The following is a 25,036-nucleotide window of genomic DNA, read 5'->3' on the forward strand; positions in this document are numbered from 1 at the left end:
GTTATTCAATCCCAGGAGCTAGACTGTTCTTGGAAATAATCGTAAAGCTGTCTTTTAAAAATGTGATAAAACTATAGACTCTTTGGAGATATGAAGTATGCAGTACTTCTCTATGGGTCCTGAAGATTAACGTGACATTGACAGACACACCTTTTCTGATTTAGGATGTGGTTTTTTTACAACGATTTTACTGTTATTCCTGCCCTGAATGTGTTTATGATTTTCACTTTCATTTTGTTCTCACAAAATTATGCAAAGTACAGAAGTGAAGAGTTTTAACTTGGATCTTTCGTTCATTAAGATCTAATACAGTGTGATTTTAGCAGTGTATAATATCTTTAATATTAAACCGAGCAATGCCATATCACAAAATTAAAAAACTTTGATTCTCGTTATAGTTAGATTTTGAAAAGGTAAACAATATTTACAATATGCCATCATATAAATAAATATTACGTATAATATCAAATTAAATATAAATAGTATAAATTAAATATGAATAAATATAATATAATATAAATATAAACCATGTTTAACTTTATCATGTTTTTTTCATTGTTCATTCTGATTGTGACAAAAAGTAAAAACATGATCAATATAGTTAAATCAAGATGATTGTTAATATGAGGGGGTGACTGATCTCTTGTCCTGAAGACATAACCCTACTTAATAAAAAACATTAGTTTTAACAATACAAAACAAGAACTTCAGGCTATTCTTGTTTAAAAGAACTTCAGGCTGTTCTAAGTTAAAATAAAAACACAATACATTTTTATTACTTTACCATCAGTGAAATTGATTTGAAAGTGTTTGAATGTTACTGTTGTAAAAACATGGGGGCCCAGGTAGGCTGCGGCATATGACTGATGGGGCCGCAGGAGGATATCCATCATACGCTGGAACGTGGCGGGGGCTCCATGTAATCCAAAGGGGAGGGTCCGATACTGCCAATGGCCACTAGGGGTGCTGAAAGCTGTCTTTGGTTTGGCAGACTCCGAGATCGGCACTTGCCAGTATCCTTTGGTGAGATCGAGAGTAGATATATATCGGGCCCTCCCCAAACGGTCCAGCAGCTCATCGACCCGAGGCATTGGGTACCCGTCGAACTCTGAGACCTCAATCAGGCGATGAAAGTCGTTGCAGAAACGGAGGGTGCCATCCGGCTTCAGGACCATCACAATGGGGCTGGACCATGGGCTGCGGGATGGCTCGATTACCCCTAGCTTGAGCATCTGTTGAACTTCCGTCTCAGTAGCCTGCCGGCGAGCCTCAGGGACGCGGTAGGGCCGTTGTCGGACAATGACTCCTGGCGGTGTCCGGATCTCATGTTTTATTATCCCCGTCTGCCCGGGTTTTTTGGAGAACACATCCTGGAACTGACCGACCAGGTGTTGTAGCTCCGTTTTCTGGGTTGCAGACAGCAGGGGATCCATGTCCATGACGATCGGGTCCAAGGTGGTGAGGGCAGCGAGCTGGTCTCTTGTTCCCGTCCACTTCTTGAGGATGTTGATGTGATATATCTGGTTCACTTTCCTTCTTCCGGGCTGACGGATACGGTAGGTGATGGGGCCGATCTTTTCGGTGACTGTGTATGGGCCCTGCCAACTGGCCAGAAACTTGCAGGCGGAAGTAGGGACAAGGACCATTTCCCGGTCGCCGGGACTGAACTCACGGGGCTGGGTGGCCCAGTTGTACAGGCGCTGCTGTGCTTGCTGAGCTGCGGTGAGGTGTTCCCAGACTAATGGCATGACCCTGTCGATTCGTTCCCTCATCTCTCGGACGTGTTCTATCACGGAGCGGTGTGGCCCTGGCTGCTGTTCCCATGCCTCCCTGGCCACATCCAGCAGGCCACAGGACTGTCGTCCGAAAAGCAGTTCGAAGGGGGTGAAGCCTGTTGTTGCCTGGGGGAACTCACGTATACCAAAAAGGACGTACGGCAGCCAGTCCCGTTTATCCTCGGCTGCAACCCTCCACAACATTTGTTTAAGGGTTTTGTTGAAGCGTTTGACAAGGCCGTCCGTCTGGGGATCGTATACGGAGGTCCTTAACTGCTTCACCTTCAGGAGCTGGCAGAGGTCAGCCATTAGCCGGGACATAAAGGGAGTCCCCTGGTCGGTCAGGATCTCTGTGGGTATGCCAACCCGGCTGCAGAGTATGAAAAGCTCCTTTGCTATTGCCTTGGCCGTTGCTTTTTGTAGAGGTATGGCCTCGGGATACCGGGTGGCATAGTCGACGATCACCAGGATATGCTCGTGTCCGCGGGCAGACTTAGGTAACGGCCCCACCAGGTCCATCCCGATACGCTCGAAGGGCACCTCGATGATGGGTAGGTGTATCAGCGGGCTGGGAGGAGGAGTTCTGGGAGACGTCTTCTGGCATGTGGGGCAGGCCTGAGAAAACTGCTGCACTTCGGCGTCCAGCCCGGGCCAATGAAAACGATCCCTGATGCATTGGATGGTGTTGGCCACTCCGAGATGCCCGCCATCGGATGGGAGTGGGCCAGCTCCAACATGGTCTCAGTCTTGGTCCGGGGTACCACCAGTTATGTTTTCTCCTCCCCCCTTCGCTGTGCAACACAGTAGAGCAGGCCATTTTTGACAACAAAGTGTGGGAGAGGATGGGGCCCAGGTTGTGTCTCTTTCCCGTCGATAGCTCTCACCTGTGTCCAACAGTGCTTTAGCCGGTCATCCTCTTGCGGTTCCTTGGCAAATGAATCTCCACTTGTGACCTGCTGGAAGACATCAAGATATAGGTTAAAACTCGGGTAAAGGGGCTCACCATCTCTCCCGCTGTCCGAGGCCACCCGGGCGTCTCTGCCGGGTGTCTTGCGGTGGCGCTTCTGCTTTTGGTTGGCAGGCTGCATCGTGGACACTAGCAGGCGCTCAAAGCCGGGCAAGTCTCTTCCGAGCAGGACGGGGACCGGTAGGTCCTTCACTACTTCAACCACCACGGGCCAGGGGCCGGCAGAGATCGTTACCCTCCGGGCTGGGACGTGTCTGGTCTCACCGTGCACACACGTGATCGGAAGAGAGGCTTGCGAGCCACCTCGAGGCGAGATAACGTGGGTCTGAACCAGGCTGACCGGGCTGCCAGAGTCCAGAAAATCGGTGAATGGTCGTCCGTTTATCTTTACTTCCGCTTTAGAAACCCCGGTCGGAACGTCGTGGTGCACCATACAGCCTGTCAGCCATGTTCGGACGGGGGGTGTGGAGCTCTCGGTGGGCATGGGTTTGTCCGGATGGTTGGAAGCTCTAGGCCTGCTCACTGGTCGAAAGGTGCCCTTCGCGATGGTGAGTAGCATCCGCCAGTTCCACTGCCTCAACCAGCTCCGTGATGGACACCGGGTTTCTCATCCCGACTGCTTGCCAGTGTGAGTGGGGGGGGGCTCGGAGGAAACGGTCGACCATGCAACATTCCATCACCTTGGAGGTTCTCCCTCCAACAGCCAATGTTGAGCAAGACGAGCTAATTCGGCAGCCTGTGCTCGGGCCGGGAGGCAGGGTCTGTACTCCCAGTTGTGGAAAAGTTGAGCCGCACAGATCGGGGAAAGTCCCATGCTGGCCAGAATCTCCCTCTTCAGGTCCGTGTAGATATCTCCTACCTCAGTCGGGAGAGAAAAGTAGACTCTCTGGGCCTCACCTGTGAGGGTTAGGGTTAGGGGCGGTGGCGTTGGACTCTTGCAAGGGGAATAACGGGGGTTACTCTAAGTTCTTGTAGTCGGTCCAAACCAGAAAAGACACCTTAGTGCCCTCCAGCCAGTGGTGCCACTCCTCCAGCGCCAACTTGACAGCCAACAACTCCTTATCATTGATGTTGCAGTTCCGCTCCAATGCGGCAGGATAAGAATGTGTAGGTGTACATCTCGGAGGCATCCACCTCCACAATAAACCGCCAGTAGAAATTTGCAAACCCCAGGAACCACTGGACGGCTCTCCGGGGTGGGCCCGGAGATAAACCCCAGAAACAGAGCCAACCTTGCATGGAACTCGCACTTGTCCACCTTAGCGAATAAGCGATTCGATAGCAGCCGGCGTAGCACTCGCCGGACATGCTGAACGTGATCCTGTTCGTTCTGAGAGAACACTAAAATGACGTTGAGGTAGACAAACACAAAAAGGTTGACCATGTCCCTGAGCCCGTCATTGATGAGTTCCTGGAAGACCGTGGGGGCGTTTGAAGTTGCCCAGTAACCCAGTATTGACAGAATTTGTCCCCCTCTCTAAAGTGTAACTTAGTAAAGATGGTTGCCCCTTGCAAGAGCTCGAAGGCTAAAGACATCAGAGGCAAGGGGTGGCTATTCTTAACCGTGATGTAATTTAGCCCCTGATAATCTATACAGGGACGGAGGGACCCATCCTTTTTCTTCACAAAGGAAAACCCTGTCCCATCTTGTGAAGAAGAGGGAAGAATGAGTCCGGCTACCAGAGAGTCACCCATATACCTTTCCATTGCCTCCCGCTCGGAGCCAGGGGGCGAATAGAGGCGACCCTTAGGTGGGAAGTGCAAGGTAAGAAGTCCATCGAACAGTCGTACGGGTAGTGTGGAGGGAGAGTTAATGCTCAGGACCTACTGAACACCACTCTCAGGTCATGATAAGCTGCGGGCACACTGGCCAGGTTAACCGGCTCCTCCTCTTCGCACAACTCAATGGGACTGGAGGTGACAGGGAATAAGGAGAAACTGGATCTCTTCAAGGTGGTTAACAACACAAGTCCGGTAATGGAAGGTGAGAGGGGTACCACAAATGTATGCTGGCAGTGATGGCTTTGGTTAGAGGCACGATGGGAATATTCCAGCTCCTAGCCACTTCGATTTCCATGAATTCCCCCTATGCCCCACAGTCATGAGAGCCTTGACCGAGTGACTCACCACCTCTGACCAGAGGATGGCTGGAAGAGCCGTTCAACCACTAGATGGACGAAGGACGGCGGTTGCACTTGCCCTGCGAGGCATTGCTCTGGCAGGAATTTGCCTCTTTAGTGGGCAGGTAGTCACGACATGTCCAGCCTCTCCACTGTAGAGGCACAAGCCGTTAGCCAGGAGTTGATGCCGCTCCTTAGCTGAAAGGTGGGCGGGGCCAATCTACATCGGTTCCTCCTCGGGGAAGACGAATCGAGGAGCTGCTACATCCCTTGTTGTGGGCAGCGGCCAGTAATTCTCACCCGCATCATTTGTTCGGCTGTATTGAGACCGGAGCCCCATGCGGAAGTCGACCCGCGTAGTGAACTCAACCAAGACATTCAGTGTAGCGGGGAGTTCCACCGAGTAAATCTCATCCTTAATGCGCTCCGCCAACCCATAGAGGAAATGGTCCAACTGCGCCTTATCAATCCAGCCACTAGAGGAGGCGAGTGTGCGGAACTCAATGGCGTATTCCGACCTGGGACCCAAGCAAAGCAGCGACAGTGCTAGAGACAGTGCAGCCTCGATACCCAAAGCCGACCGATCTAAAAACTTACGCAGCTCCCGAGGGAAGCTATCGTAGGATTTACAGCACTCGTTCTTATTGTCCCACACCGCTGTTCCCCATTCCCTGGCGATGCCAGCCACATGCATGATCACAAATGGTCTGCTCAGTGGAGAAGCAGGAGGGCTGCAATGTGAAAGTCAGGGGGCATTGTCACAAGAAAGACTGGCAGGAGGTGGGCTCACCTGCGTAAGGAGTTGGAGGATTGAGGAGAGGTTCTGAACGTGGGCCGCAGACGCCTCTGCCAATGCTGGAGCCGCACTCGCAGGACTGGCCTAGATCTGGGCGTGGTGTCGGGCAAACTGCTGTGCCAGGTTGGCAAAAACCCTGGCGGGTCTCTGCGATCTCCTCCTGTTGGTGCCCTAGCAGGAGTCCATGTTTGGTCGGTTTGTTCTGTCACAGGACAGAAGGACTCAGACGCAGGGTAGCGTGAGGATAAAGATAAACAGTGTCTGTGCCCTCTGGGACAGTGGACAGAGAGGACAGCTGAAGGATGTTTGACCTAATGCTCTCTATTCGGCCTCACTGTCCAGAAGAGCAGAGATCAAATACTTGCCTGATGGTCTTGGACAAAGTCTAAATGCAGTCTCTTTGAAACACAATTTACGCAGCCAGAAATCACATTACAAGACCACGTAGACCAAGTAAAAAAACATGATTAAATAGGAAAACAGGAATGGGCTTGATGTTCTGCAAATAGCTAATAGTTGCCCAGCCGGAGAGAGGGAACCCTACCACAACAAAACCCACATTTGGTGATAGTGACAGCACATAAGACAATGTCCGGGAGGAAACTAACACACAGGTACGAAGCGTGACAGAAGTTCGGACTGTTGATGGTGCTTTGGTTTTGAGACTCCAAATTTGCCACGGTAACAGTTAAGACTGTCCTCTATGTGCATGCCAAATTTCACAACTTTCCCATGTTCTATGGGTTGCCATAGACGTCTGTGGCAGAAGAAGCAGTATAATAAGAATACTAACAGATACAATAGGTGTCTTCACCACTTCATGGCTTGAACCATAATGAAATAAAAATTGTAAAGGGATAATTCAACCAAAAATGTAAATCATATCATCATTTCTCAAGCTTTTGCCATTTAAACCTGACTTTCTTTCTTCCGCACAACACAAAACAAGATTGTGTTCAGTTGTAATTCCGGACAAAAATATTAGGACCAAAATCCTTAGATGTTTTTTATTGATTATTCTGCGTGATTTCTGTATCAGATATGTCATTGGATGTACAGTATGTTTACATTTGCACTGAACGCACGTGGCCGCAAGAGTTCTTGAGCTCCGCCCATTCAGGAAATAAACAGACGTTGCCATTTCACTGAAAGCTTCTTTAAAAAATAAAACGCATGCATGCAGATGTGGGTTAGCGCCGCTTATGATATGAAAACAAAATAATACACGTTTGCCTTTTTACATGTTGTATTCATTGTAAAATATACGGATAACAGAAAGCTCTAGGCATGGTCTTTGCAAAAATACCAATAAATGCCGAACGATGATGTAAAAGGTTCTTTTAAATCTATGTAATGTCTGAAATGTATACATGGCAAGCCTGAAGTGGAGGTTGTTTTCTGAAATCTCAGTGGAAAACAGTGTCGTGTCAGCAGACGCGTAACACACGAAAGCGCATGCGCAACTTCCCACTGACAGCTGCGCGAGAGCTGAAACACACTTGGCGCCGGCGCGAGACAGAACTGGTAAGATGTGCAACGTTGTATATTAAAGTTCATATTTGTTCATTTAATAAATAATGAATTTCACTTTTAATTTCGCAAAGGCTGTTTAATAAACCCGCGTTCGCCGTGTTATTCACTGTAACTTCATATAGTTGCACACCAGCTCTTATCTTCAGCTTTGTTCTGCTGGAACATGAATTATTGCATATTTTTAAAGTGACTTTCTTTACCGTCCCTGACTCCTCAAGAGTGACTGAATTACTCGCGTTACGCTTCCATATCGTTTAATCCGCGTTTGTCATAGATATCATACATTACAATGCTAGCAGGCTAAGTTTTGGAGGGACGCTATGAAAAGAAATATAAAATATCCGCGTCTTTATCTTTTGTGATGTTAAAAGTGTGTCTAATACATTCACGCGGATTGCATGAAGTTCGTCAACCGCGCGCATTATCAACGCAGTTTAGCATTATAGTTTGTTTACTGAAGGACATCGATCTTACCCGCCAGAAAGGAATTTGGCGCGCGCTAGCATTTAAATAAACAAGTCAAATATTATTCAATCCATCTGAGCCTGTACAATACTCACAAGCATTAGCAGTGAAGCTTTATGACACTGATGTAGATGAACTAACTCAGATGTATTTGACAGACCTCTGGTGCAGAAGATCGACTCAAACACAAACATGACCAGAAGAAGGTAACATCACTGTTATTACACTGTTATTACACACGCTGCTCTTTTTGCTAAACACACTTTAGTGATTGACTGTTGTTGTTTGTATGCCAACCTATTGATACGTGTAATGTTGACATTTCCCAATCCACACACAAACATCACTGCAGTGTGATATTTACATCACTGATGGCATAATCTAACCCATAATGCATGTTGTTTTAGTGGACGCCAGCAAGCCAGATATGAGAACGGGAACACAAGCCGGGTAGCAACAATAAAGAAACAGGTACAAGCTGTTTTCAGTCAGCAAGCATTTCTTCTGTACATGTATATCACTGCCTTTAACAAACACGCTGTTCTTTTTCTTCCAGAGCAACAGAAGAAAAACCTTGATAACAAAGTGTACCGGCAACACTCAGGTACCAGAGGACCAACAAAATATTAAAAACCGATTAACATTTTCTCTTAGTTTGCCTTCATTTTGTACATAAAAACCTAAAAGGGATAGTTCACCCAAAAATGAAACTGCTGTCATCATTTGCTCACACGAAAGAACATATTTGTAAAGATGTCAGTAACCAAACAGATCTCTTCCCACAATAACTGGGAAAATAAATACTATGGGAGTCAATGGGGGATGAGATGTGTTTGGTTACTGACATTCTTCAAATATCTTCCTTTGTGTTTAGCAGAACAGAGACATTTATACAGGTTTGGAACGACCTGAGGGTGGGTTAACGTTGACAGAATTGTCATTTTCAAGGTATTTATGTGAAACATTTTCATGGTGTATGTTTGACCAACCTCGACATTCATCTCACCTTCTAGGATGTGTGGAGGCAATATGATGCGCACAGAATTGTGGAGATTTCTGATTCCCCCGATCAAACTACAGACGTACGTCCTTCTCCGCTGCCAATGCTAAGGTGTGTTCATGTGGACTTTCTGGATGTTTCTATACAGCAACATACCTCTGAACTTTAGGTTGACGTTCAGTCCGAGGTCTCCTTTGGCTTTTGTCTGATGATTCTGTGTTCTTGTGTTTTGGGAAAGTTGGGGCAGCTCAGAAGACGTCTGGGTGAAAATGTTGAATAAAGAGATGAAGTACAAACACAATAAGAACATCTTATGCAGACATCCGTCCGTGCAGCCCAAGATGAGAGCCGTTGTGCTGGACTGGCTCATGGAGGTAAAGACCCAGTGAATGCTCTTTCTAAATATTCCGTGTCGGATCAAGTAACTTACGTGTCAAATGTCGAGACTTCAGTAACCGTGTCTTGACTGTTTGGCAGGTGTGCGAGTCCTACGCGCTTCACAGACAGACGTTCTATCTGGCACAGGATTACTTTGACAGGTTCATGTCGACTCAGAATGACATGCAGAAGGACCGTCTGCAGCTCGTGGGAATCACAGCTCTTTTTGTTGCCTCCAAAATGGAGGTAAAAACTTGTAAAAAAAAGGCTAACATCATATGCAATTGTACTTGATTTAATCATTTTCTACCAAAGCTGTTGTTGTAAATATTGAACAAATTTGGGTTTTGTAGAAGTGGTAAATAAATCACTTTGCAACATTGATTATTGTTGCAGGAAATCTATCCGCCGAAGATCGCAGAGCTGGCGTTTGTGACCGACGGAGCCTGTGTGGAGGAGGACATATTGCAGATGGAGTTGATCATGTTGAAGGTGTGAACGTGGCATTTGTTTTCAATTTCACATAATCTGAAAGCTGACTAAATAAATTGTTAGGATAGGATAATATCTGGCGGAGATGCAACTGTTTCAAACTCAGGAAAATCTTAACATTGAGAAAATCGTCTTTGAAGTCGTAAATATTTAGGGTAGGAAATTCATGAAATATCTTAATGGAACATTATGTTTACTTAATATCCTAATGATTTTTGGCATAAACGAAAAATCTATAATTATGACCAATGCAATGTATTTTTGGATTTTTCTAAAAATGCTCCTGTGCTACTTTAGACTGGTTTTGTGATCCAGGGTCACATATAGTGTTTATGTTCAACATACGTAAGTGTTTTCTGGGGGGCAAAGCATACAGGCAAGTGAAAGCAGGAAAACTTTAGTCATCCACTAGAGGGGGCAATCTGACTACTGTGTTCTTTACATAAAATTGTGCGCTAACTGAATTCAAGCAAAAGGACTAAAATCTAAATGGACTTGTAAAAACAAAAAACAATTCTAGTTGACAAACCGTTTAAACGCACTGAAAGAGAAGTTCAGAGGGATTGAGACTGATTTTCTTCACCAAACCGATCCCTTATGAAAATGAACCGTGTTTTTATTATAGTAAAAAAGGTTTAATCTGATAGATTCCCCAGGGCTTCACAAATTTATATTCTGATATCATGACGGTTGACAGTGTGAAATGAGTATATCTTAAAATGATCTGTGTGTGTTGTGTAAACAGGCATTAAACTGGGATCTGTATCCAGAGACTGTTTTAGCCTGGATGAAGCTCTACATTCAGATGGCATCAGTACATGACTTCACCGATCCGTTAGTGCCGCAGTTCGCTCAGGGAACTTACATTCAGATTACACAGGTTAGTGTTCTCCGCACAAACGTTCTAAATGTCAAAGTTACATATAAAGTTGATATGCATATTTTAACGCTATCTTTTCATTTTGACTCAGCTGTTGGATTTGTGCATCCTTGATATCAATTCTTTGGACTTTAAATACGGAGTATTGGCGGCGGCTGCCTTTTGTCACTTCACTTCAGTTGATGTTGTAAAGAAAGCATCAGGTGAGACATTATTACACGATTATACATGGCAAGTTCAGCTCAAATAGTTCAAAACCACCAAGCAATTAATATATATATATATGTATATATATAGCTTATACTGTATATATATATATGTGTGTACAGTTGTTTTTGGAGCTAAACTCTTATTTTGTTGTGGTGTTATTTACCATAATTCAGTTTCACTTAAAAAAAGTGATTATTTGAATTCAAATATTTATTGATCGTTCACACAGGATTAAGGTGGGAGGCCTTGGAGACGTGCGTGAACTGGATGGCCCCATTTGTGGAGACTGTGACAGGTTACGAGAAGGCACAGCTGAAAGACTTTGTGAAAGTATCATGTGAGGACAGATACAACATTCAGACTCACGTGGACTATTTATCCTTGCTGGTGAGTCTCATGTCGTGCCTGCAGTTTGTCTGCTTTGGTTCTGCAGTAGGAAGGTCAGGGTTGATCATGAACATTTCTCTGTCTCTTGTTCACAGAAGGAAACTCAACAGAAGCAGTCTGAAAGTTTGAACCACAGTTTTCCACCAACACCACCCAGCAGTTCTGAGAAACCTAGTTAACATCTGTGTATCCACACGGCAGGGCCAGTGCTAGACTTCATCTCAAGTTGTACAATTGTACTGTGTACATTGACTTCAAAATGGAGTTGAAAAACAAATTCTGTTTTGATTTTTGAATAGCTTGATAATTTATGTTAGTAAGGTTCTTAGTTAGTATTAATAAATTGTACAAAAGGACGAGCAGCCTCAGGACTGCTGCTGTAGTCTGTATAGTTTGTTTTCCCTTCAAATGTGATTCCTGATATGTTTGGATGCCCTGTCAAATAATTGTTTTCCTTATACAGTACATTTTTAACTATATAAATGTACACTATATTTTCAACCCTCACAGTTGCCAAAGCCATTAAATTGTATATTAATGATCCTTCCACAACAATTGTGAAATGGGACGAATGTTGTTTGACCACTCAAAATTGTGTATGTATAAATTTGTATAAAATAATTAGAGAACCAGCATATTTATTTGAATTTTCAGTAAAAAAAAATATTTATTTTTTTAAAGCACACTCTCTAGAAGAAGAGTTTAGCCATAGCCTGCAGGAATCTTTTCTTTCGTTTTTGAGCTGCGAGCTGCAGGACTTCTTCTGGATTACTGGTGTTGAGCTCTGTCTGTCCAATAGCCTTTATCTGTGCAAAAAGCATTTCGCATCATTAGTACAGATCGCATGAAGTGAACACTTTGCTGTTTTAGTTTGTTTTGTATCTGAAAACAAATGAGATATTAGCTTTTGTCCATGTGTTGTAGTGGCAATGACTGCTGGACAGAGTTTTCCAGTGATTGTACATGTGTAATAAAATGTGTTTTTAAAGTTCAACTGTGTGATTTGCTTTAAAAAGTGAACTTAATCTTACCGCAACTTGTCTTTTGTCGCTCTCTCCGCGTTTGTAGTGAATGTCTGAGGGCAAAGATTAAGGTTTCCTAACCACAGGACAGAGACTTGAGTAGGTTATTTTAAACCTGTGTTATATCTCTTAACATCATGACAGCAGGCATGAGTAAAATCATAACCTGACGAGTCTGTTTTTCAAAAGGATACATGTGAGATATTCCAGAATCGTCACATCCCAGATGTAGTCATAGAGAGAGTCCATGGAATCATGACTGTTGAATTGAAAAACAAAATCAGAAGAGAATCAAAGTTTATTCAAAGTGGGTAAATAAAGATAGAAATCTTTCTTTGGGAAACTATCCCTTTAAGTTATACATTCTTTATCACTATGTATCAACCTTTCCGCTACTACCGCAATGGTCTACAGTTTAAGCCACAGGTTACCTGCTCTGCTCCTGAAGGGCTTTGAACGCTGTCATGTAGTCGACTTCTCTCAGAAACTGGCAGAGAACAGCCACCTGTGGAGAGCAGACCACCGGCGCATGAGTTTATCGCCAATCATTTCAGATGGGATTTGTGAGTGCAGTGCTACAGTGGAATACCTGAGTGTGACAGTTCAACAGCGAGCAACACTTGATCATTCTCTTCAGAACCTATAAAGATGATTCACACCCCACATTAGATCCCAGTCACACACACACAGCATGTCATCAACTACAACAGAGGTCTGAAGTGTTTCTTGTGTACCTGGTCAGTGTAGACATCAGGTGGCACAAGTTTAGTGAAGTTATCTGAGCAAACGGTCCCGGCCTGCAGGTAATAATGCATTGCTGCAGAATACTGGTTGGTCACTGTGAAAAATAAACCCATTCGTTCACACATCATAATATTTTGGTGTTGACTGTTGAATGCAGCTTGTTGTTATTCCTACCGTATTCATTTTATTAAAACCCAAACCTTTTTGTACACAACAACAATATTCCACATTTGCATGCATCTACGTGATCGGTGCTATGGGGCTGGTTCTGTGTGGCTATCGCTCACCAAAGTAGATGTCGGCCTGTGTGCAGAGCCACGACTGATTATTGGGGTTGAGACTGAGAGCGTAGTTCACCATCTCCTTCAATGTCAAGACCACAGCTTCAACGTCCACAGACTGTAAACTTCACATCCGACAAAATCCTCCTCATTAGAGCATACACGCACAGTACAGGAAAACACATTCCTTCATATTATGTTTGACAGTGGTGACATACTTGGCCAGAGAAGAAGGCCATATGGAGAGATGTTCGGCAGTCACTTCATTCACTATATCATCCTGGAAAAAGACAAGGTCACTGTGTGCATATAATAAGTCATCCGGTGAGGAATGTCTTGAAAAGGTGATATCACAATATAACTAATAATAATAATGTTACGTATGAAGGGGTCTTGGCTCATACCCGTACGATACTGTGCAGCCTCACAAACAAAGAAATGAGTGTTGTCAGAACCAGCGGCTCCTAAAACAGCCACAAAAGAAGCATGAAGGGGTCGTTTATTGCTATTTGTTTGACACGCATCTCTTCCTTTTCAGGTTTAAATCATATTGAAATGTCACATTTTCATTTGTTCAAAGACTTTTGGACCCTGCTGTAAACGTGCAGAGTTGTCCCACTTACCCGTAGTTTCTTCATAAAGGTCATGAATTTGCTTCTAAAATAAAAAAGAACGTTTCATTGCAGATATTTAACGCTCACATGGTCTTATATAATAATAGTGTTTCGGCCGCATGCACAAGTCTTTTATCACTCCTAGTCAGAATTGCTGTTCCTGTGAATAACCAAACGATGAAAAGATGATCTGATTGTTTTCTCTCACCGGGGCAGAATGCCGAGAGACGAGTCTCTCTGTTTCAGAAGACTGACTCTTCCATCGCTGCTGCGTTTGTGCTGACTGGAGATGCTACAGATCTGCACCACCACCTCCCAGAGCTCTTTAGCCGTGCGTCTGCTCTCTTTAGGTCCCGGCAGCTCCTTACAGGTGGATGCTATCAGCTGACCCAGCTGCACCACAAAAACGCCATATATGACATCTGATCTGAGATCATATAGGTTATTACGGGCGTTTCATTTAGGCTGAGTGTGCGCACCTTTATGTAGGGGTTGTTGTTGACCAGCGACTGAGGAACCTGTAGTGTCAGATAGTCGTTCTCTCTCCAGTTGAGCATAAAAACCACACACTCCTCACCCACAATCTGACGCAGCGGGATATCTGCAGTGTAGAGATTCAGACACAGTTTAAATAAGTTAACGCTCAACTTCTATGCGTGGATGCAGTGTGTCGTGTCCGAGTGTTTCATTCAGTCTGTATCAACACATACCGTGTATTCTCATCTCCAGGTATCCTCGTACTCTGCTCACCAGATCGGGTGGTGGTCTCTCCATGTTGCCATCGGCAGCACCCGCCTCGTGCCCTCTGATGTCCAGTAAGAGCATCTCGTTGAGCATCACCTGACGCAGCTTAGGAGAAAACTCTGTTACCACCTCCAGACACGCCGAGAACAGCTGCCGAGCGTGGACAAAATCCTGCAATATGCCAGAAGTAGACACTCGATCAAACTTTATGTAAATATTACGATTCAAATTTCATGATTTAAGATCATTTAAAAATGAGCTTTTTATACAGACTATCAATACAAATTCATTAAGTTCAATTAAATGCATTACAAAGTGCACTGAAATAATAACATTTACGTAAAATTATGGTAAAGACAAATGACTGGATTAGTTACTTTATTGAATTGACACTTTTAGAAGAAAAGTAATTTGTTTTGTTAGAAAGAAGAATCCACACCAGGGCAAAACGTTCTGTTATGAACTGTAGCATGTATGTTATTGAGGCCTACGCTGGTCTTGTTTTCATCCTTACCTTTATATTGATGCAGTGCAGACCTTTCGCCATCAGAATGTACAGCAGGTCTCGTGTCAGGTTGTCTTTTATTGCTAGTATGACGTTCACGTAATCTCCTGGAACCTCCCACTACAAAATCACAACAAATACATGAAAAAATCCACAAAGCTGATCTGACAAATGACCAGTTCACAACCGGACTGTATTCAGTGCTGTTCATCACATTGCCTTTGCATGATCACATATGCAGGAATATCTTCTATACGGGTATACTGCCCTTAGTCAACACTAAAGATTTCATTACGGACCGCTGAGCTAATGATGCGAGTTAACGGCAACAGCGATACCAGAAATCACAGGTGTTAAAATGAGAAGACATTTACATTTGGCCGACGTTTTTAACCAAAGCGACGTACTATACAATTGTTTCGGACTATGTGCAATCCCCTGGGATCAAACCCATGACATTGGCGTTGCTAGCACCATGCTGTAGCCAAAGGAAAGCACGGAAAACCAGCCGTGTGAACTCTGACCTTGCTGTTGACCCTCCAGTAAGGTCGCTCTGCAATCCCGTGCAGCTCGATGACAATCTGTCGGATCTGTCGAGCGTCCCGCGATAGAATGAGCTGTTGTTCAGACTGACTGATCCTGACGCAGGCGGTTGCTGTCAAGAACAAAACCCAAACAATAAACAACAAACGTTGAGAGCCCTCGCTTTCAGAAGATCATGTTGACTATATCAGCCAGGCCATACTGGGAATGTCGTAAAAGGAAGGCAGTGGTTTGGAATTGAGGTTGACTGTGGTCGAGCACTTCCTCATCTGCTCCATCAGGACCTGCTTCTCCTCGTCCTCCAGAAGCTCCTTGAGGAGTTCGTGAGACGACACCACGAGGGCCAAAGAAACGTCCTCCAGACTTTCACAAACATTCCTGCGATCCAAACGAACATCAGAAAATCCACCACGATAACAAACAGACTTAACCTTCAGATTGTGCTCACTTGATAAAAACAGCCAATCTCCTCTTGATCCTTTCTGACGGGTTTTCCTTGCGCAGCGACCGCACGCACACCTGCACATGTACGACAACAGAAAGACTGAAAAACACTGCAAACTAGATAACAAGTAGAAAATATGACATCAGTTTATAATAAAATGGATAAATCTGACTCTTATTTATAATGGGATTCGGAAGCACTCATTACATATGTTGAAGAAGGTCATGTGTCGGCAGCTGAACCAATAGCATGACACAGACGACATGGCATAAAACACCATTTCATTGAACATTTGCGTCTTATCAAACTGCGACTGACACAGATTTAATAAAAGCAGTAAAGCGATATCACAATGAGGTTTTACTATGGTAAAATGAGTGTACCTCCATCAGAAATCTGATGATGTTTTCAGAGGGTTTCAGAAGCAGCTGATGGAAGGAAACGCTGAGAACTCGCCCCTCCAAAGCGTCTCTCACGGCGTTACACACACACAGTTTATGACACGCCCCCTCCACAGCTCTGTCCCTGAAACACAACACAAACACGTTCAGTGCCATCTCTCACATGCCTGGAAAGGTCAATTTCTTAGACCTTTTATCCAACTACAAGAGCCAAAACAAATCTCTAGAACATTTGACACAGTCCGTGATGCATAACAACCTGCAGGAAAAAACGAAAAGGGATGATAAAGCTCCATCTCACCCTTGTTGCAGTTTGTGCAGCAGCTCCAAGTGAATCGAGTGTCTGAAGCTGTCTGGTAGATTCAGCGTGACATTGTCTCTCATAAAAGCTTCGATTAAAGCCTGCATGACAGAAATAAGACTTTATTTTACGACTCGCTCACACTAATGAGGTTAGTAAGAGAAAGCTTTTTTAAAGGGACAGTTGAATATTCTTTCATGATTTACTCACGCTCGAATCTGTATAAACGTCTTTGTTCAGTTGAACACAAAGGAAGATATTTAAAAGAATGTTAGCAAATGAAAGTTCGGAGGCACCAGTGACTAACATAGTAGGAAAAATGATTGTGTCGTTTTTGTTGTCACACACAAAAAGTAGGAAAGCAAACAGTTCTGGGGCTGTTAGTCATTGGTGCCTCAAAACAGAAAATTCTTCTAACATTCTTCTAAATATCTTCCTTTGTGTTCAACCAGTAATTCTGACTGAAACACTCAATGTCTACCGAGAACTCGGAGAGCAATTCTATTAGATGTCAAATGGAAGAGATTCTCCTGTGATTCTGAAGTCTAGAAGGTCTTTGAGACTTATGGCTGCCCAAAAATATAGAAATGATCAAATGCGCATGGTTTCTCATACCTCGTAGTTCTGATCCTTCATGAGACAACTGATCTGTTCATACGGGCTGAGCTGAGCATCGCTGGAGTCGGAGGTCCCGATCAGAGTTCTGCAGGCGCTCCAATAACCAGCCAACCGCTGCTGGTCCAGATGACAAAAAGACGAGGTACCCAACTGCCAAACACAACAAAACGAGGATTGATATGATGCGAAACAGCTGCTGTTTATATGACTGCACGGAAGCTATAAACAACTTGGCATTTTAACAGTGATATGGGCCATAGTTTGTACAGGAGGAGCTGAACAACAGAGTCGGAACAACGAGTCTTGTGAATGGAAACTGTCTCACCTTCGAGAGCAATTCTCGTGCTAGTCTGAAATGTTCTCTGGCCTTCTCATACGATGAATGATCAGAACAGCCTTGTTGAAAGCAAATGCCTCCTAAATCAAAATGCACCTGTAACACAGAAATGAATTACATACGTTACAGAGACAAATGTTTAGAAAACTGACTTTGACTGCGATCGGTCTGTGCGGCGCTAGGTCACGTGACCCACCTGACAGTGCAGGTCTTCGGTGCTGATCCGCAGCCCTGCAGTCGAGGACTCCGTCTCTCCGTTGGCCGAGCTGGGATCAGCTGCCAGCAGGTCCAGGGTACGAAGCGTGTGGATGTAGAAATCCTTTTTGATGCTCAGAGCTCGTTCTAACACCGTGATGGAGTCTGCAGCCTGTTCTCTGAGCTGAAAAAAGATTTGGGCACTCTTAAACATTAGCAAGTATAAATAGCAACAAGCAAGTGTAATTTATTCAAAAATACCGTACCACGCTCAGTATGTTCTCCGTCAGTTCCTTCTCCTGCTGGACCAGACTCATCCTGTGGTACACAACAAACACATCATCTCCGTAACACTTCACACACGCGTGTCTTAAGACAGCAGGAAATGTGACTCACATGTTTAGCTGGTGTGGTCCAGGTTTGGTCTGTTTTTCAGGAAAGCTGCTCAACACAATGGTACGGATAGCCCTGTTGAGACAAGACGTGGTTGATTTGACATCTCAAAAATGTTCACTAATGGACCAATCAGTGGTGAGCATTCAAACATTATTGATGACACAAATCAACCGGCATCAAAATTTTCATTGTGCCATTAAACAAAAGATCACTTCAATAGTGAATGTTTACAGGACCATGTCGAGTCAGATATCAACCATATAGAATGATTAAACGACAGAAAAAAATAAACACCAAGTCGCTGAAAAGCTCAATTCTTTTTCTATTTGCCAATGACACATAAATCGGACCCTGTATAAACTGTCACATGTTATGAAGCGTCAAACTGACCATCTGTTGTAGATGAGCACGGCCATGGCTGTGGTGGGCGGCAGGCTGGACAGATCCAGATCTACATGCTTGACTCCCGGAGGAACACGACTGACACACAGTAACTCGTTCAATAACATGTTTAGCACAGGGATGGTCAGACTGCAGACACATTCAAACAAAAACAACTGTTAGCATTCTAAAGTAACACAACGTCTTGCCAATAGTGAATGAAATGTTCATTATTTGCCAGCTCAGCAGGTCCGATTGAATCAAGTTATCTTACTAGGACTAAGGAAGAAAAACTCCAATCAAACCACATTTTCTCTTCACACACACCCTTTCTCTAGAGCGTTCAGGTCCCATCTGAGGTGGGCAGCCACCTTTAGGGCCAACAGTTTGAGTGTGCGGTTCCTGCGGTTATCCACCGGCGGCTGGACCTGGTTCTGCTCGTTTAAAGACGGTTTAGAAGCTTGCTCAAGTAACTGAATGATCAGCAGATCAGGAGACGGGTCTGAGAAAACAAAATTAGAAAGAATAAACCCGTCAAGTCTCGTTCTAAAGCTGGTCTTAAATTAAAGGGACAGTTCACCCAAAAGTGAAAATTCTGTCGTCATTTACTCACTCTCAGATTATCCCAAACCTGAATTTATTTGCTCTGATGAACACAGAGAAAGATATTGGGAAGAATGTCAGTAGCCAAACAGATCCCATCCCCCCTTGACTGCCATAGTAGCAGGTGCATAAATACTATGGGGGAGTCAATGGGGGATGAGATCTGTTTGGTTACGGACCTACTTCCAAATATCTTCCTCTGTGTTTAGCAGAACAAAGAAATGTTAACAGGTGTGGAAAAACCTGAGGATAAATGCATTTTCATTTTTGGGTGAAATATTCCTTTAAAGGTATGAAAGGAAAATCTTCTAATGACAGCAAGTGACGCCACCATTACTTCAAAAGCAAAGAGTTACATTTTGTTTGTGATGATGGACAGCGTGTCATAAATGTTGCTCATTTCTAGTGAAATTCCTTCATTCCTTCAAATGAAGGGCAAAAATCCACCTTCAAGGCAATGGTTCAACATTTTCATCTTTACCGTACTGTACCGCATCACATGCATGTCTACAATGAATGTGAATATTATTGTGCTATCGTCAGATACCTGGATGGGACTGTTGTAAGTGCTGCTCCAGTAATGATGGATCCAGCAGAAACTCAAACCAGGATGTCTGTGGTGGCGTGGAGGGCCGACTGCCGGTCACTGCAACCCGGTCTGCAGCCTCAGCACTCATTCTCACCTGCCCAAAAACAAGAAAAGTACATGGAAAATGGACATGTTCAATGCATGTAGCACAAAAAGTATCTATAGAATGCATATATCTTGATACTACTTATTACCTTATTAGCTATAACTACTTGCTACTTTCCTTGATTAGGGATGCACGATAAATTATCACCCCTATCGGTATCGGCGATAAATGGTCATCTATCGATAATAAAATTTAGGCCGATATATTATAGCCCAAAATCATAAACCATTTCCACTGCACGCTGCTCACAGTAGAAATCCAGTACAGTTCTGTATTTCTGTCGTGATCCTTCACTTACTGCTATCAGCAAAACATTGTTGATGTAGATAAAGTATTTATAAATGTGTGAATTATAAGAACAAAAGCACATTGTTTGACTGCTTGAGATCTGTTAGACTCGTGGCTATTAAGAAGATTTATCTGGGTTGCTCGGGAAGAACCTCTGTCATTTGTTTGCTGAATAAAAATACACCAGAAAAGTTTGACAGTTAAATAATCTTTAACTAGTGTAAAGTAGGCTTGCTGCATGATTTTCAGGGGGAAGAGAACTAACCTTACCATGTTTACTGCAGTGAATTTTTTCATATAAAAGCAGTTGTCCACGTTTGGTCTATTGTTTCAGTGTTAGGAAATGTCATATTAATATCTAGATACTGTATATCGGCCAATATATCGGTTATCGGCTTCCAATGTTAAAAAATCATCATCATTATCGGCTAAAATGTTGATATCGGTGCATCCCTATAGTGTCGTATACATTATCAAAGTATATTGCAATTCACTAGTTATTTATAGTAAGTATAGCACAGGATTATATGTGGGATGTTTTTTTAATACAGCAGACAGTTACACAATATACACTGTGCAGAATCAAAGAGAATCATATACTCGATGTGGGCATCATCTGATCTAATACTACAGCAACAACATAAGCATTGATGAACTGATGACAGCATTGGCTAATAGTAATAATATATTTCAATTTCAAAGCTGCAGTTCATTCAGAGTTTATTGGTATAATGCTCCTGAAAGATCATTTTCTTCACGACACAATGCATTTACCTGTTCTCTGGATTTGCAAGTAAATAATCCGACAGCAAAGACAAAACTAGAAATCAGCAAAAACAAAAACCTCACGGGTTCCTAAGGCGCCATTGCTATTGATTTCTTCATTAGCAGAGAAACACAGAGAAAACAAACACAACAGCGCCCCCACTGTACAGGAGCGCACGTGCAGCCCACCGTCCCGCCAGCACCAAATAGGAAGCCACGAATTAACATAAATGGGCGTGTTTAACACTGAGCGTTGCGTAAGCGCACCGCTTGATTCGCATTCGGGATGCTCTGACGTCATCGTTCTGCGGGTCTGCGCAGCTCCGCATAAAGCAGACACTTTACGTCAGCTAATATTCATCGTGAGCTAATTGAATATTAAAGTTCAGTTGCTAAACCCAACGCGCGCAGGTGATATGAATAAAGTCTCTTTCTGTGTTTCGTTCAGGTACAGACGCACATATGGCCGCACAGCTCGTCGTCCTCGCTTTATGCTGCGTTGAATTGGGGTTCTCACACAGTTCATATTATTATTCGGGAATAAATGATTATTATTCAGAAGGTGAAGCTGAAGTGCAGGTCGATGACGCGCCGCAAGAGGTTCTGAAGTCTAAGCTGCCTGTTTACTGTAATGATCAAACTATTAAAGTGATTTTACCCTCTGGTTTACTCAGTAAAGTGATCGTTTTGGGTAAGTTGTTTCAATTGATGATGATTCAATTACTATAAACCATATTTTAAGAAATCTTTTTTTTTAGGTTCATCAGTCATAGAATCTGTGGTTAAAGCTCCGGAGTCCTGTGGATACTGTCTGACACAAGGCTCGGATCACAATATACTGCTGGTCGACTACACTGGCTGTCATGTCACCTTGGAGGTATTAAAAACATGCTCTTGTGATGTTATTCCAAATAAACTGCCCATTGCAATATAACAACTCAATCTGCATCTGAAATTCTTTTCTGTTTTGGGTGACGTCATCAACCACTTTTACACATTAAAGAATCCCCCTGAATTTCCTGTAATATAGAGACCGCTCTTAACATTTCCGTTTCGTCGTGGCATACCTGAAACGAAAGGGGTTGGGTTTGTCCTTAGGATGGCCGGTATACTCTCAGGATACTCTATCCTAATGAAGATGGACTGCTGGAGGTTGCTACTTTGTCCTGTGAAGCAAATGAAAGTTCCGTTGCCTCTCCAAAAAGCGGTTTGCGGTCAGATCAGATGTCAAAGTGTGCAAAAGTACCCACCGGTCCTGCTCCCCGTAGCGCCCCACAAGCACAACCAGCACCAGCCCAGCCGGCACCTTCCCGGTCGGCACCACCCCAACAAGTCCTACTGCCGCTGAACATCAAACCAGGAGGTAACGGCCCACGATCGCTCTCCTTCACATTCCTCTAGTGTATACAGTATGTTTTAATGGCCTGTCATTGTGATTCTGTTAAGGGTGCAGTATTTCTGCTGATCAGAAGGTGACATGTAGCACCGAGCAAATATCTTCAGATGAGTGCCTGGCAAAAGGATGCTGCTTTGATGCCACGACCTCTGTCTGCTACTATCCAATGGATGGTATGTATTTGGAGCACAGTGCCGTTACCACTTGACGTAATGAAGCGTTTTCTTTTTATTAGAATGAGCTATTTCTATGCACATACACTGCATGAAATTCGCGGTGTTGTTTCTACGGTAGCCGTAAACAGACAAACTGCCGTACAGAGCGCATTTCATGTTTCATGTTCAGTCTTCTGCGTCATATGATTAGTTGTCATGCATGTTTTGTCGTGAGATGCAAGACCGATGTCAACTTGCTGGTCTGTCTGTTCCATGGACACACTACTGACTGTTGCTTCGATGCGCTAGGAAACAAGATGCGTTCTTCGGATGTGAAATGATAGATTCAGGTCTGATTTACTTTCTTGTTTTTCCAGAATGCACCGCCGATAAGAATTTTGTGTTTGCTGTTCACGCTGATTTCGCAAACATCCCAGTGAACCCCATGAACTTGATGGTGGCTGGGAAGACTGGTTGTAAACCTGTTATTTCCAACGAGGACTTTGCCATCTTCAAATTTTCTGTCACTGAATGCGGAACGCACTCTTTTGTAAGTACACTTGCAGGGTGTGCACTCACTCGACGAGTGTAGTCTTTTTAGATCACATGATGTAATTCTTCATCAGGTCATAGGTGACACAACAATTTACCTGGTTGAGGTACACACCATCATCAGAGCCCGCAACCTGAAGTATGGCATGATCTCCAGGGATAATCCCATCAGGTGCTGTGAATTGAAGTTCTTTGAAAATAGTTTTTTTCCTGAAAGTCAAAAGTTTCTCAAAGAATAATGACTTTGTCAAAGCCAATATTTTTGCGCTCTTCAGACTGGTTGTTGAATGCCGCTACCCGAAGGTTTCCGCCACCCCTGTGCTTCCCAGTGCAGGACACATGGTTATGAGTCCAAGTCTTCCTCCGCATCTGCTCTCTAAAGAGCTGATTGGAGTTCAGCTTTTAATTTCCAAGGGTAAATCTCTAAAGCTAGGTCAAGCTTAGCTCTTTTGATCAGATCACCGCGAGCCTTTACTGCCACCATATGTAGCAGGAGGTACAGACCTTCATTAACCAATCATGGAGCTACTTGACTGACTCCATCTTTCTCCTGCAGATGAGACGTTCACCAAGTTTTATCCACAGCATCATCAGCCTCTCAGTGTTCTGTTGGGAAAACCAGTTTACCTGGAGCTACGTCTGAAGACTCCCAAACCTCAAGCTACTTTATTGGTGCACTACTGTATGGCTTATCCACGCTCTGCTAAAAGAGGTTTGGTTCTGGTTTTTGAGGGGTAAGAACCAATATAATAAAATATTGAAAATATACAATATTATATCAATATAAAAGGAATGTATAGAAAACAGTTTATCCTGATGAAAACGAAGCGGAGTACGTTTCAGATGTTTTAGTACATTTTCAACAATTGACGTCCAATAAGTTACCTTGTAAAAAACATTTGTTAGATGTGTTTGAACTAAAAGTATATATTGATGCTTTTGAAATTCTTATTTGTCATTAAACCTACAGTAATGTGCTATTCGTTTTTCAGATGCCCTAACCCTCTGTACAGTGGCAACACCTCCATCCTTTATATGAATGACTTCCCTCAGAATCAGCACCAGCGTCGCTTTGAGATTAAAGCTTTCCAGTACATGGACCTGTCCAGCGATACAAATCTCAATGAGGAGGTAACAAAAACAAACAGATTTCAGCGTCTTTCCAGACCCGTGTGTAAAGAAAAAAGTCTGTCTCGCCAACAGATTTACTTCATGTGCTCTACTGGAGTGTGCACGCAGTCTGGATCCCCTTGTGTAGAAGCCTGTTTTGATGGAAAGGTGCGTGTTTTATTTTTAATGAATCAAATGCAGGAACATTACAATGTGATAACTTTATATAACTACCAACTGACGTGATTTAAACATTTTCTTGTAGTATCCATGAATACGAACTTGGTTGACATCTGAAGTCCATAAATCCCTCGTTTATGTTGTCTAAGAAAAATAAATTTTGTATCTTTTTATCTTTGCAAGATTGTATGTTTACTTGAGTAGATTTATGTGGATTTAAAGGTGCACTGGGTGAGATTAAGGATCTATTGACCGAAATGCAATATAATATACATAGCTATGTCTTCAGAGGTGTATAAAGAGCTTACACAATGAAGCGTTATGTTATTATGATCTTAGAATGATTACAATTCACCTTGTTGTTTCTACAGTATCCTTAAACGGACAAACTGCTCTACAGAGCGCGTTTATCTAAATATGTTATTTCCTTTCATCAAAGAGATATTCTGATGATAACTGTGAACATATTTGTTCAAACTCGGCTGAATTTTACGTTTTAATCCAATTAATTGAGCGTTTAATATGGTCACATATGGTCCAGTGTTGTTGTTTTTTAACAAAAAGTAATTCTAATTATTTTCCCTATGCTTCTAAAGCGATTTTATTTAATTTTATATTACAGTCTTGGATATATTAATAATTAACAACCATTTTAATTGTTGCATTATTATTTTCAAGCAGTGTCAGTTTTTATAAATGCACACTAGGACAGAAATGTCCATGTTCAAATACACTCTTAAAAATAAAGGCGCTTCACAAAGG

At 43.3% G+C, this 25,036-nt stretch overlaps 3 protein-coding genes across 5 annotated transcripts; 2 read left to right on the top strand and 1 right to left on the bottom strand.

Annotated features, from left to right (window-relative positions):
* The first annotated feature begins 6,772 nt into the window (after positions 1 to 6,772).
* LOC306910341 (G1/S-specific cyclin-E2-like) lies at positions 6,773 to 11,997 on the top strand. Its single transcript, XM_079484844.1, has 12 exons — positions 6,773 to 7,182; positions 7,815 to 7,862; positions 8,064 to 8,127; positions 8,213 to 8,260; positions 8,670 to 8,767; positions 8,895 to 9,030; positions 9,134 to 9,280; positions 9,431 to 9,526; positions 10,272 to 10,406; positions 10,498 to 10,609; positions 10,846 to 11,003; positions 11,099 to 11,997. The coding sequence occupies exons 2-12, from the start codon at positions 7,849 to 7,851 to the stop codon at positions 11,180 to 11,182; spliced, it is 1,092 nt and encodes a 363-aa protein (XP_079340970.1). The 5' UTR covers positions 6,773 to 7,182; positions 7,815 to 7,848; the 3' UTR covers positions 11,183 to 11,997.
* ints8 (integrator complex subunit 8) lies at positions 11,648 to 21,097 on the bottom strand. Its single transcript, XM_079484843.1, has 28 exons — positions 20,891 to 21,097; positions 19,681 to 19,816; positions 18,858 to 19,032; positions 18,540 to 18,680; positions 18,150 to 18,221; positions 18,020 to 18,071; positions 17,755 to 17,937; positions 17,547 to 17,654; positions 17,219 to 17,371; positions 16,604 to 16,704; positions 16,285 to 16,426; positions 15,905 to 15,975; positions 15,659 to 15,834; positions 15,438 to 15,568; positions 14,923 to 15,033; positions 14,375 to 14,579; positions 14,144 to 14,265; positions 13,873 to 14,057; positions 13,674 to 13,707; positions 13,455 to 13,514; positions 13,269 to 13,330; positions 13,057 to 13,175; positions 12,760 to 12,863; positions 12,615 to 12,665; positions 12,457 to 12,530; positions 12,220 to 12,284; positions 12,035 to 12,078; positions 11,648 to 11,809 (listed from the first exon to the last, which is right to left on the bottom strand). Exons 2-28 carry the CDS (start codon positions 19,808 to 19,810, stop codon positions 11,693 to 11,695), a joined length of 2,988 nt encoding a protein of 995 aa, XP_079340969.1. The 5' UTR covers positions 19,811 to 19,816; positions 20,891 to 21,097; the 3' UTR covers positions 11,648 to 11,692.
* A 187-nt stretch (positions 21,098 to 21,284) lies between these two features.
* On the top strand, positions 21,285 to 24,454 carry LOC306909896 (zona pellucida sperm-binding protein 1). Of its 3 annotated transcripts, none has more exons than XM_079484021.1 (11): positions 21,285 to 21,572; positions 21,640 to 21,758; positions 21,980 to 22,244; positions 22,328 to 22,450; positions 22,810 to 22,982; positions 23,059 to 23,156; positions 23,260 to 23,399; positions 23,541 to 23,718; positions 23,977 to 24,115; positions 24,188 to 24,262; positions 24,360 to 24,454. In XM_079484021.1, the coding sequence occupies exons 1-11, from the start codon at positions 21,344 to 21,346 to the stop codon at positions 24,366 to 24,368; spliced, it is 1,548 nt and encodes a 515-aa protein (XP_079340147.1). In that variant the 5' UTR covers positions 21,285 to 21,343; the 3' UTR covers positions 24,369 to 24,454. The 3 variants fall into 3 exon arrangements, 2 of the variants coding, with proteins under 2 accessions (XP_079340147.1, XP_079340148.1); XR_013788115.1 differs by having other exon boundaries at positions 21,287 to 21,572; positions 23,541 to 23,696; XM_079484022.1 differs by having other exon boundaries at positions 21,287 to 21,572; positions 21,649 to 21,758.
* Positions 24,455 to 25,036: the final 582 nt, after the last annotated feature.

Source organism: Barbatula barbatula, assembly GCF_947034865.1.
Source record: "Barbatula barbatula genome assembly, chromosome: 21".
Taxonomy (NCBI): Eukaryota; Metazoa; Chordata; class Actinopteri; order Cypriniformes; family Nemacheilidae; genus Barbatula; species Barbatula barbatula.